The sequence below is a fragment of the Pelobates fuscus genome, chromosome 2, assembly GCF_036172605.1.
Source record: "Pelobates fuscus isolate aPelFus1 chromosome 2, aPelFus1.pri, whole genome shotgun sequence".
In the NCBI taxonomy this organism is placed as follows: domain Eukaryota; kingdom Metazoa; phylum Chordata; class Amphibia; order Anura; family Pelobatidae; genus Pelobates; species Pelobates fuscus.
Window position 1 is genome coordinate 107,382,656 of NC_086318.1, and position 13,984 is coordinate 107,396,639.

At 37.9% G+C, this 13,984-nt stretch overlaps 1 protein-coding gene across 20 annotated transcripts in view; it reads left to right on the top strand.

Annotated features, from left to right (window-relative positions):
- Positions 1-13,984, top strand: part of MBNL1 (muscleblind like splicing regulator 1) — a 163,052-nt gene that overhangs the window by 43,713 nt on the left and 105,355 nt on the right. For 17 of the 20 annotated variants that reach the window (XM_063442544.1, XM_063442541.1, XM_063442549.1 and 14 more), the window contains exon 2: positions 5,677-6,682. The exons of 2 other annotated variants lie outside the window; for them this stretch is intronic. In XM_063442544.1, coding sequence (XP_063298614.1) covers positions 6,509-6,682 — 174 coding nt within the window. In that variant the 5' untranslated portion in view covers positions 5,677-6,508. Of the gene's footprint in view, positions 1-5,081; positions 5,547-5,676; positions 6,683-13,984 lie in introns of those variants that run through there. One more of the 20 variants, XM_063442542.1, reaches the window with a different exon arrangement.

Genomic DNA, 13,984 nt, shown 5'->3' on the forward strand with positions numbered 1-13,984 from the left:
TAACCTATTATATAATAGGGGAGTCAGATGACAATGTTCTCCCACTTGTGGGGGTATATAAAGACATTTTTTCTAAAACAGAAGCATTATACAAATAATGGTGCAGTATGTCTATACAGCCAAAACGTGATGTGCATGTGGTATAGATTAGACTCACATGGTATAGAGCCTTACTAGGATAGGCTCGGGTCTCAAAAGCAGGGGTATATAAGGTCATACCAAAACCCTCTCCAGATTCTTGATTCAGTAATTCTCAGATAGATGGAGACAAAAAGGTAGACAAGACACTCTAGTGCAGGATTGCAAAACTGAAGTGGCAGCAAAAAATCAATAGTGCAAAGACTTGCTCACCTTTAATAGAGCCAGTTATACTAGGCTCTACGTGTCAGGATGCATGTGTCTTCTTGTGTGCAGGAAACAGTTGAAGGTCCACTTAATGGTCCACTAAAAGCCCTCCGGGGAAACGCATCTCGGATTGAGAGGAGAGTCCACATTACAGAATACTGGGACTGGTATTATTTTATTCAAGTTTTAGATTTATTTTTTGTATCAAGTAAATATAGTGTTATTTTATAATACCATTAAGTGGACCTTCAACTTCTTTCCTGGTATATTTATTTGTGTAAATTGGGATATTTTACACGTGTGTTGAGCTGCTCTACATCTTCTATATTTACTGTTAAGCGCCTTATATATTGCACAGAGCACTTGTTTCTTTATATTGCTATGATGTTTAAACATCTGTACAGACTCTGATAAACCCACCTCTTCATGCAAAGAATTCCACGTTCTCATTGTTCTTACTGAAAAAAGTCCTTTTCCTTAGACTAAATCTCCTTTCTTCCAGTCAAAATGGGCAATCTTGTGTACTATTTATAGTTCTGTTTATGAATAGATTTCCAAACAATGGTGTGTATTGGCCCCACATAAAATTGGTATAATGTTATCATATCCCCTCTGTTGCACAGTATTTCAAAACAGATTTAAATTTGTTAACCTTTTTTCAGAACTAAAATCTTCCATTCCTTTTATTAATTTTGTAGCCTGCCTCTGCACTTTTTCTAGTGATATAATATTCTACTTCACAGAACGTGCCCAACATTGCAGAGCATATTCAACCATTGATTTATAAAGAGGCAAAATTCTATACTACACTTCTTTTGTTAAATAAGCAGCAGTTGATATGGCCAGTAAGGTATATTGCCATGCATAAATAGGGGCATTAATTCCCAAGATATGTGGCTTAATGTAAAGTATTCATAAGTGTTTTTGTGCCAGGAATTGGATTTTGGATGTGTTGCAACAATGCAGTGTAAACATGATTTACCAGTTTAACAAGAGAAAAACTAAATCTGTTAATTGTGCAGATTGACTGTGTATGTGATTACCATATCCACCATGTTTTTCCTGGATGCAAATTTATTTTCAAGCATTTGGGCGGTGTATGAAAAGTGTTGCCCTGCATTAGGTGCAATTAATATTCTGCAAGCGTAAAACCACATTTTTGTTAAATAAGAAGAGATCCCAAATCAATGAAATTCTTAGGTAATCGGTTCACTTTCGTCTACAATAAAAAACAATTAATGTATGCCGTCCAAAGTTATTTAAGTCTTCTAAAACAAAATGGAGCTGGCAACGTTAACCTCTGTGGCATTAGATTTAAAGATTGTATTTGTTTTGGCATACTTATAATTTTTCTGGTAATATCTAAAGACAGAAGTGTGCATAGACAAAAATGTTTATTCAATAAACATTAATTGTATATCACCATCACTTGGTCATTTCAGATTAACAAACGGAGATTAACAAACGGAGAATAGCCATTGAAGGCTGGTCAAAGTTGTGCTGTCTAAAGACCTGTACTGTCTAAAGTAATGCTAATTTGTGTTCTTAATCTGCACTAGTGACTTACTTTTTTAAAGACTTAAGCTTGTTTTGAATATTATTGATTATCATGTAGATACGTACATGGCATGTCCATAGGTGTCCTGTTGTATCTGCATTTTGGATGTAAATAAGGACTTCAAGCTGCAATGTTAATTTTTCTTGCTAATCTCTAATAAGCAGTTTAAAGCTGTACTTATCTCTAAGCACACATCTCTTACTGCTGGAAAGGGGCAGTCCCATAGATTTGTAGAGTTGAGTGTTAAAGTCATACACACGCACTTTTATATCTAATGCAAATTGTTTGAATACAATAAAATATAAATACATTTTTAAAAATCATTATTTACAAACCAATCACGTACTTCAAGGTGAGCTCAAATGAGAACGGAGTATAATTCACAAGGCAAATCAACTAAGCTAAAGTGAAGAAGGAAAATGTTTAGTTGTCTTGCCATTTCTATATTCACAGTTTAGTGCATACTACTCGCTGTTAACCTTATGGTGGTTCGGAACTGACAGAATCTGTTTATGACACTTACAGGGTTATTTACTAAAGTGAGATTTGCCTGGGAATCAAAGTGAATTTTAAATTTAAGGCAAAAATAACCAATATGAGAACAGAATTGACTTCCTAATTCCAGCCTCAATTTTGAAAATCACTTTGAATTCTAACTTTGAGTGTTACAGTCCTTGTGCAATAACCTCTACAACAAGCGCATGGTTGCTTTAATTATTCTGGAAAGGAAAGTGCAAGCTGATGACATATCGTAAAGTTCAAAGTAAAACAATAACCGGCTTCCTAAGATGTCACTGTCCATTATCTTGTCATGTGCAAGCCTATATCACATTACATTATGCATTACTTTAGTAGCCAGGCAGATTTTACTCCAAAATTGATGTGCATTGCAAAAGCACAAGAACCTTGAAACTAATGACATGTTATCAATCTTTTTTTGATTCAATTGATATCACCTGGTTTTATATGTCTTAAACTGTTAAAGACTTAATATCATGAAGGTATTCAGGGTCTGCTCATTTAAACATGTCTGTGTTATAGCTGTAACATAAACATTTCAGTAACCCTTAAAGGCCAATATAGCTGAATTTTAAAAATTATTTAGGTCATCTATGTTTGGCAACCAAAAGCTTAACATTTTAAATTAACTTTCAATTCTCACTGAAGTGTTCTGGGTTTGGAGGATTCTCATGAATTCAGGATCACGTCCTATCTACCACCGCTGGTTAGTTCCCTGGTGTCCCCCGAAACACAGCACAAATGTACAATTTGATGCACTGTCTCTGCATAGAGTACTCTCGGGATATTAATCCTATGGGCAGACTAATCCAGGAGCACTCTGCACATATTTAGCGCTTAGTAAAGCTGGCAAAGCAGCTCCATGTCAGTCTGGCATGCATTTATGCTGTGCTAGCAGTACCCCGTTTTGGGTAGACAAACTGGGTCTGCCCCAAAATGTTATGGCTCTCGCAAACGGAGTTCATGTCTTATAATGTTGGGAGGTATACAAAAAAAGTAGCTGTACTTGTACCCCAGAATATGTTTTTCATTTCTGAGCATCTCTTCAGCTATATGGCTAGTCCAGGGTGTTTATTTAGTAAACTGTCCATTGTGGAGAATTGATGAGGGAATTGCAAAATGTAGGTTTAAAGTTGGGTTTAATTTTGCCAAATTTGCCATTTTACAGGATCACGATAGTGTCAAGAAAACAAACCCGTTTTCCTGACACTATAGTGCCCTAAGGGTGCCCCCACACTCAGGGTCCCCCACCCTTGGCGCTGAGGGGTTTAAAACCCCTTCAGCAGCTTACCGTAATCCAGCTCCGGGCTCCCTGGTGACCTCTCCTCCCCCGCCGATGTCAGCTCCCGAGTGGAGCGGATTGCGCATGCGCGACAAGTGCCACGCGCACATTCAAACAGTCCATAGGAAAGCATTTCTCCCTATGGACGTTCTGCATCCAGCTTCACAGATGCGCCTCTAGCAGCTCCATAACGGCTATGTTTACTTCTGAAGGGTTAAAACCTGAGGGACCTGGCACCCAGACCATTTCATTGAGCTGAAGTGGTCTGGGTGACTATAGTGTTTAAGTAACATTTGCACAATATTAAAAATTCCTGGTTTAGCAAATTAACCCCTCTTTCAGTGAACATACTATAGGGCATATTTTGTAAGGCATTAACCGTTTTATTCCATTCTGAAGTAAATAATTTGATTGCTACTGTGGATTATTTAAAAACAAAACAAAAAAAAAACGAATTATTGCCATGACACTATGGTTTTTATTTAGTAAACCGTGAAATATGACTGTCTGGCAATTAAAATGCGAAATGTCGGACCAAAATATCTGATCGTTATAGAGTAAAGTTCCTTAGGGTTGTGCAACACGTTGCTTTAAGTGCCTTGCTAAACACAATGGCACTTCTTGGGTTAAATGTAGCTTCTTCTACTTGCTTGGCATCATGCAGCGCAGATTAGTAACTTAATAATCTTTCTCTCACTGAATTGTGAAAAATATGTTATTGAACAAGGGGCGTATGCAGCCACATGGCTTTAGCTCTGGAAAAGTGTTAGCTACCATTCTGCTGCAAAGTAACACAATCTATCACAGCAAGAAGTAATTTTGAGAATCTGTGAGTTTACACTCCCTTTAACCCTCTCATAATCAAAAACTATTTACCATTGAAGAGTTAAAGATAGTGACATGTATAAGTGCAAGTCAATATGTGAAAAATATCTATCTGTCTGTCTGTCTGTCTGCACGGTGCTGGCACGTGTTTACTATATACAGCCATTTTTGACACAAGAACATTTTGTGGGTTTCAAAAAAAAGAATATTTAGCTGTACTCTTTCTTTTATTTAACTCAGATATACACAGATATCTTTGTTGTTGTTTTGTTTTTTTATAGTCCCCCCACCCCAGAATAATCTGTCAGGATAGAGAGAGCTTTTATCCTTATTTCTCACGTGTCTTTGGTATATTGACAAAGTGTCTGCTTTGCTGAACGGAATAGTGTTACAGTAATAGACGAGTGCATATTTGTGCGAATAGGCAGGACTGCTTATAGTTTTAGAAGGAAGTGAATCTGATAGGTCAGAAGACTGTACCATTTATAAACACCCCTCCTTCCCTTTTATATTCATGTGCGAGAGGCAGCAGGCTGTATATGCAGGCTGTGCACAAGGCAGAGCAGGAGAAGAATTAGCTTAGAAGTGATCTGCAGTTTATAGGGCTTGCCCATTTTTCGTCTAGTGATTTTCCAAGTGCTTTCGCTCTATGTGCTCTGAGTTTGATTTTTCTTTTTATGCTATTTGATTTGGGGAAGGACTGTCTTCATGGGAAAATAATATGGTTTAACCCACTAACTGCATGCTGCATGTTGGGTAAATTGAAAACCCACATGTGAATCCTGGTCCAGGAGAATTATTTTCATCTCATGGATATTTTCTCTGCTTATTGCATAGTAATGAGCTTCTGACAGGCGCGACCTTTCATAAGACAACCCACATTATTGGCTTTCTGCCCACAATATTTCTGCAACACTATCTGTGATTGGTTATCTTCCTATCATGCATTGCTTCACAAGAAAAACGGCCCCTTTTTTTTTATAAAATCTACGATGGCTGGCTGCAATATGCTGCTGTGTAAGTATACTGCATGGGGAGAAATAGGCAAGCTTGAATTGTGCACTGAGATCACATGGGAAGGGGTCTGACTGTGCTACAGAAGTAAAGTGCTGCGTGATACATTTTAACATGTTTGTTTTTTCTACAGGTTGGTACTAGAAGTGCCTTTCCTGACGTCTCTGCTGCTTGGACCTGCTTGTAGAGAAACCTCTGCTTTTTGCCTTGCTTGCTACCAGCTAGACTGCAACGAGAGCTCATCCACCCTTCGCATCTAGTCCAGACAATCCCCCTATTTCTGTTCTTAATCAAGAGAAAGCCCTATGCATCAAGCACTGCATTATGCTGTTTTTATAGTAGTGAAAAGAGAACATTTCACGAAATATTAAGCTCTATGCTGCCGGGAAATTAAGGAGAGACAGAGGGAGTAGTGAGAGGGAGAAAAAGAGAGAGGAGAATCCTTGATTATTGTTCTACATCGCTGCATCTCTCCATGCCAAATTAATCAATACCGATTGCACCACAAAACCCAATTGCCAATTCAGCTTTTCGGAGATTACCTTTCAGTCAACTTTACTGAACAGCTTGGAAAGTCTGTGTCAGCAGAGGGTCTGCCACGTTCTCATGCTTGCATATTTGGGCTCAAAACCGGAACTTCATATAGGTTACTGAGAGCACCGTTTAAGCTCCAGGCCGTCTATTTAAAGCTTTTTGTGGGTGATCGTAACATTTCACAATACATAATCTGTATTATTTAACAGGTTGTTCTGGAAGCTCAAAAGTGGGACATCTGTATGCTCATATTTAGAGCACAACTGTTTGATATACAAAAAAAAAAAAAAGAAATCAACGACAAAAAAAAAATCACATACAATAAGACAGTTGGAGTTAAGTTTTTTTTTTTTACCACCGGCCGTATACCTGTTCTGGTTTTATTTCCTTTCTTTGAACATTTTTAACTACGGTATCTGTACATTTTAACTATGGCTGTTAGTGTGGCACCGATGCGGGACACAAAATGGCTGACTTTGGAAGTATGTCGAGAGTTCCAAAGAGGAACTTGTTCCAGGCCTGACACAGAATGTAAATTTGCACACCCATCGAAAAGCTGCCAAGTTGAAAATGGACGAGTAATCGCCTGCTTTGATTCTTTGAAAGTAAGTAATCATTACAACCCAGTTTATGGATAATTGTTATGTAACTGATAGTATTTTAAGGAAATGAAAAACTAACTTGGTATATCTACGATTACTTTCCATTGCACAGTTAAATTATTATTATTTTTTTTTCCATGGGGAAAATAGAAGAATGCAATTTTTCTTTGAGGATTAGGAAATGTTTAATATTTTATGTTTGCAATGCATCTTCTTATATAACTACTGTTCCTTTTTATGTATTTAAATTTTTTAAGGCAATACGTACAGCATACAATTTTCCTATCTAATGCCTTCTCTGGACAAACATATGTTCATGTAAAATCAATGCTGCTGCCTTATTTATATTATTTATGAATTATTTTGGGGTTCTTAATCAGTGATACAGAAACTTTTCTTGGTATTGCCATCATGGCCATGTCTTCTGTTTTTATCGAGTATGACACAGGGAAAAAATGCAGCAGTATTGCAGAGATGATAAGAGGTAAATATTAGTCGGATGAAACAATTATATACGTAAAGCATGGTGTAGGTAAAAATGTAATATGTTGGCCCTACTTATTTTATTGGGTTTGCTGTTTCATAATGATAAATAAGAGGGTTTTAAAAACATAAAATGTAAATATTTGCTCACTCTCTCTGCGTATTGTAAGGTTCAATGTTTTATATTACCACTTAAAGTATCTGAATTTCGTTCTCGAGAGTCAGGTATATTGTTAGACAGTTAAAATTCTATATAGATACTTTGTCCATTCATTTATTTTAATGGTCCTTTACAATTTGATTATTGTGCTTTGAACATATGGAGTTAAATAAGGTTTATTTTCTAGGTGAAGACAGGCAAATAGCATGCTACAATTGGATGCTTAAAAATCTGGGATGGATTCATTTTGGTTCTTAGCTTTTGCTATTTTTTATATTTTATTATTTGACCATGTTTAGCAAGTTTATTCTTTAGTTTTCATGATTAAAGGGACACTGTCGTGCAAAAGAATCCAATCATAAACTCAATCTGTTTTATCCGTAGTCTCTCAATCAGATGTTTAGAAAACATATAGGTATGCAATTAGTTAGCCTTTAAGTATAATTATTGGTTCACTACCAGACAACTGTGCACTGCTTGATACCAAGCTACAAATATGACCACTGCATGAAGAGGCTGGTGATCCATCCCATAGTTCTTATCCACATATTTTTGGGTAGAATCCCAGCATTTGTGTGGGAGTAGGCGTGTTTTTACCCTGCATTCATCCATTGTGGCTGCCATATTGATTGAAGCAAAATTGTTCTTCTTGTAAAGGGTATATTTTAATTTATGCATTTTATGGCAGTTTTGCTACAAGTTTTAATGTTACTGTTTTAAACCTAGCTGAATCTGACGTTGGTCTCTATTTAATATTTTTATATAACATACCTCCCAACATTTCAAATGGACTCTTTAATTTTGGGGTGTGAGTGTAGGCCTGGCCTTTAGGTGGCTTATTCATAATAATTTATGCAACTAAATGTAATTTAGAACAATAACAGCATATGTTATTTACACAAACTGATTTATTTTTGTAGTCTAAAGACACTTCACTGTGAGTTTTATATGATGTTAAGCTCTGTTATACACTGTGACACACCAACAATATGCACCTCCTATAAAAGATGGACATTAGGAAAGAAAAGAGGGACCAAGCGATTTCATCCAAAATAGGGACTGTCCTGAATAGGGATACTTGGGTGAGAGTTTGAGATAAGCTTTTCAAATGATCATAATATGTTAGAAAAACTTTGCTAATTCTTTTCCTACAAAAATGCCCTTAGACTTTAATGGTGACTTCTGTAGATAAATCATTTGAAAAACTTTTCTAACACATTGTGATTATTTAAAAAGCTTTTTCAAAAATAATTAATCTAGTCCTTTGACATCCACATTTTGTGTAGCTACAGCTATTTTAAGTAGAATTTTGTAAATTACAGAGGGAATTTTAATAAATGCCTTGTATATTGTCCTATCTTGGCCTTCATCCTCTTGTACCTTACTTTGACTCTAGGTCAACTTTTTTCTTCCCATACATTACATCACATCTAATAGGCATTATTCTTATTTTTAATTTTATTGGTATTTATATAGTGCCAACTTACTCCGCAGCCCTTAATTATATTATTAAAGGGGGACATATAACAATAAATGAGACTATTTCAAAATAGGTTGATGAAGACGCTGCTCAAACAAGCTTATAGTCTAGAGGAGGTGGGGTATAAAAACATAATAGGAAGGGCATTGAGGGGGGTAGCAACCAAACAAGGTGGGAATGTAGCAGAACTGGCAATGGAGAGTAGAGTGTGGCCATTTAAGAGAGAGCAAGAGACAGGTTTGTGAAATAGAAGTTACTCTAGGAGGTCATAAGCTTTTCTGAAGAGATGGGTTTTGAGGGACAACTTAAAGGATCACTATAGGGTCAGGAGCACAAACATGTATTCCTGACTCTATAGTGTAAAAACCACCATCTAGTCCCCCTGGGCCCCTCATGCCTCATAAATACAGCACAATCTTACTGTATTCAAGCCTGAAGCTGTAGCTCTGCATGCTGTTTGCCTAATCAAAAATAAGCAGTCTGCTGACATCATCAGAAGTGTTAGCCTGATCCAATCACAGTGCTTCCCCATAAGATTGGCTGAGACTAACAAAGAGGCAGATCAGGGGCAGAGCCAGCACAATTCAAACACAGCCCTTGCCACAATGTGGCAGCATTCATTACAGACTATAGTGAAACAATATGGATTCTGGGGAGACCAATTAGGAGAGATTTACAGTAATCAATGCGAGAAATTACTAGAGCTTGAACAAACTCTTTTCCAGCATCTTCTGTAAGGAAGGAGTGGAATCCAGAGGAATTAATATGTTTGCCAAAAGAGGAAGTATAAAGAGAAAACAAAAGGGGACCAGAAAGAGAGCCTTTTGGGACTCCAACAGAGGCAGGACGAGGGGAGCAAGTGTCATTAGAAAAGAAAATATTTAATAAACGCTGGGAGAGATAGGAGAACCACAAGAGGACCGTATTACAGACATGATTGAAGAGTTTGAAGAAGGAGCAGAGCGGTCAAGAAGAATTGGCATAGAGTAGTGGTCTTTGGTTTAGCCACGATTAGATTTCTTACTTTAATCAGAGTAGTCTAAGTAGAGTGAATGGGGCTAAAGCCAGATTGAAGAGGGTTGAGGAGAGAGTTGGGATTGAGAAAGCAAACCAGATGGATAAAGACATGTCATTCTAGAAGCTCTAAGGAAAAATGGAGCATTGAAATGGGATGCTAGCTGGAAAGAGAAGAAGTAGGGGTAGGACAGTAGCATGCTTAAGTGGAGCAGTGACAATGCCACAAGAAAGAGAACAGTTGAATATATGCACAAGACAAGGGAAGAGAGATCCGATAAGGTGAGATGGGATGGGATCAAGCAAACAAGTGGTAAGGCTAGTGCAAAGAAGAAGAGTAGCAGGGGAGAAGGCCTAAAGGGTAGTAAAGGCACAGTCTACTTGCAGTTGAGAGAGAGAGGAGCGAAGTTGGGAGAATTCTTGAACTTCAAATGAGGAGAAAGAGAGGGAAGGGTTGATGGAAAGCGGTTTACAGGAGCAGTGGGGTGAAAGCAGAAACCCTACCATGCCACCCTTACTGTTTGATTGTCTTGGAAGTTAAATGGAATCCACTAAAGGATAACGGGGCCATGGACAACAGTTTATTTGACATAGTCACTTAAGGCGAAGTTCTCATGGAGAAGAAGCTGTCTGAGAAAATGAACACATTCCAATGTCTGTTTTTTGTGTTTGTTTTTTTAATACATATTTGTACTCAACAATCCAGAATATTTATCAAGTGTATATCAAAATGACAGACCTCTTGCATACAAAAGTGCGGTCTCCAGGACAGTGTAGGTTTTGACCTATAGTTCCCAAAAACCTCACACCCAGGTGTTTTGGCTGCTGGTGTTGGCCAGAATAATTCGGGTAACTAACACTTATAATTGTGTGAACATTAGGAGCACTGTGATAAATTGGTTCAAGGATTATAGAGTAAAGATAGACAAGATTTCCAGTTTATCTCCCAGGATTTTTTTTCATTGTATTACCTATATTGTCTTAAAATACCATCACAATTCTAGTGCACAAGTTTCTACCCAACTTATTCTGGAAAATCAGATGAAGTGTTGTAAAGAAAGATAAAAGCTCCCAGTATTACAATAGAAAAAGTGAGAAATGAGATTCAGAAATAGCTCAAATAGCTCTGCTAATTTGGAGTTTAGTACAGCTGGTGCAAACTAGCAGTTTCCTGTTATTGAAAAGGAAGTTGTATTCATACATGTAAAGCAAAGAATGCAGAGGCAAACTGTTTCATATCTCCTACAGCAATATAGCAACACCAAACATCAATGTATTGGTAATTGCTATGACCCACCTGTTGCGTAGAAGAAGAAGAAAATTGGCTGTTGGACGTCGATAGAGATAAACAAAGTGTAGTTCTGGGGCAAAGTTCTAAAATTGGCACACGCACCAAGATAATTTAATATTGGAACCAGTTAATGGTCCTGCTGATTGCTTGATTTTTAGAATGTGTGCCCCTCGATTGCTGTTTTAAGACCTTCTGTGCCCACCATCCACAGTATCTCTGGTAGCTGTACAGGCCGTCAGTTAAAGCAAAAGACTATTGCACTCAGACATATTTAAATGCAACTTGAAACTGACTCTTGAGACGTTTTAATGTTAACAGCAGATGTTTGGGACAGATAATATATGCCTTCCAATAATCAGCTTGTCCTTTATATTATGTCTGTTAGCCTAGGCATATCATACTACATTATAAGTTATTTGATGTGTTTGCCTTGGAACTTTGTGTTCTTTTGTGGATTAACCCTTTGAAAGTTCAGATTTTGAGCTATAGATACCTCTGTGGCTCTCTGTGGATTTAACTGCTCGAGTGCAAAAAGGTTGGTCATTTGCACATCCATCTGGCACCAAACTATTTAGCTATTAACCTTTGCAGTTTTGTACTCTAGAGGCTTAACCCTTTGAGTGCAAAAAGGATTAGCAATTTCACACCTCCATTCCAGACGAGTGCCTGACGGGTGCACTGTAGTTCAGTATCCATTACATATGTCTCTGTCATGCAACAGCTTAAAAGCTCCCCGAAAGAATTGCATGTGAATAAGTTGCGTGCCAGTCCAGCATAGAACGTGTTAATGATGGAACATTTCTCTTGTGCATGGTGTTTGGAATTACAGAACTGTCTCCCCGGGTTCAGTAAAGGATACAGTTGGGCATTAGTTGTAGCAGATAGATAGATAGAGGTAGTTACATTCCACAAGCTATACGTACTATTTATAGAACAGCAGAAAGGCGACTTCAGTATTTTCAAAGGAGACCCCATGAAATGGCATTACCCTTCAGCTGTGCTTTTCTGATTTTGGCCAAAGTCCCAGGAGCCTTCCACTAAGCAGAGCAGAGTTTCTGATTGCTGGATGACGGTAAAGGGCAAATATTCAGAACAGCCAGTATGGTGTTTATGAGTACAATACCTCTCTCAAATCATTGGGCCTTTCACAAAGTTTTGAGCAACTGAGAAAGATAAATTGTATACAATGCAGCTTTAAAATAATAACGTCTAGGACCTGGTTTCTCAATCTGTGATAAGCGTACCCCTGAGGTCGCACCAAAAGCCAACAACTGCCAGGCTGGCCACCTTAGGGATCCCAGGAGGCAGCTGACTGTGCGCTAAGGCATAGAAGGCACCTGCTTACCCGGACGGCATGTACCTACTCTGCCCATGTAAATTGACCGGGCTCTCTGCTGTGATGCAGAGAACTGGGTTATGACGTCACTCCAGCCCCAGCATCACTAAATAGCGTGCGAGAGAGCAGAGCAAGAAGACCATGAAGATGACAGCAGCCACACTACACCCCAGGGAAAGGATCCCTACTGGATTCCAGGGAAAGGATCCCCACTGGATCCCAGGGAGAGGATCCCCACTGGATCCCAGGTAAAGGATCCACTCCAGCTCTCCCAAAGGTAGGGAAGCTGGGTGGACTTAAATAAAAAATAAAAAATAAATAATGACAGAATGTGTATGTGTCTGTCAGTAAGAGTGTGTCTGTCAGTGAATGTTTGTGTGAAATCAGTGTTTGTCAGTGTGTGTCAAAACAGTGAGAATGTGTCTGTCAGTGAGTGTGTGTGCGTGTGTCAATGTCCTCTTGTGTAACTGTGTTAAAGGTTGAGAAACACTGGTCTAGGACACTGGTTATTTAACATGCATTGCAAATATGGCCATGGTGAAGGATCAAAAGATGTTCAAAATCCAGCTGTGGAAAACTCCAACTCCTGTTATGCTCAACTAGACTAATACTATGTTTCACATATTTATATTGTTATACAATATAATTAAAGGCATACTAAAGGAACCCATAACCCATATCTTTATGGTGCAAGATGTACTTTGGGTTACAGTTGGTTATGCTGGATGCTTGTTTTAGTAATCTTTTGTATGGGTTTTGTAAACCATTTTTTCTCCATAAATCCACCCTTTCTATACTTCTTTCCCAAATACTGCTGTCATGTGTTTCTGGGGTGTTGGAAGCTTACTTCAGCTGTTAACTTTTTACAGTTGAAATAAAATTCTTCTATACACTTGTTGTACCTATAAATCACTACTTACTATATAATTGATATGTTGAGAGAGCATTTTGATTGGCTGAGTCACTTCCTTGTTTGGTGAGAACACGCAGACATACCCTGTTCGAAAGTTTGCAGTAAAAGCAGGAACTCGAAATGTGAGTACCGTATATGTTTTTAGTATTCATTTTTATGAATTATCTCTTAATTGCATTGAACAGGATTGGGTTAACTCTCACCTGAAGTATCTTTTTAATGTGGCACTCTAGTTACTCTCCACACCAGCTATCAACATACTCTGTCAACTTTGTTGGCTGAGAATGGCATGTTTAGTTAAGTTGTGAAGCATCTGCTGTTTTAGATAGTTTCCCATGTTCCTCAGCCAGCCAAATGCAGTGTCAAAGGTTAGTGATAAAGTGCACATATATTATAAGTTGCTTGGGATAGATGAATTATTTAATTGTTTGGGTTCTCCCGTTATTTTTGTAGTCTACTGCACTTTGTATCACATTTCCAGACTAAATACCTTCTCAGGCCACAGACGTATGGTGAATGCTGATTCGTAATGCATTTGCCACCTGTATGGCTTACAATATGTCTGGGCAGTTTCTAAACATGTTTTTACATTTAAATAGAGAATTCCGGTAATTTTGACTGCTTATTT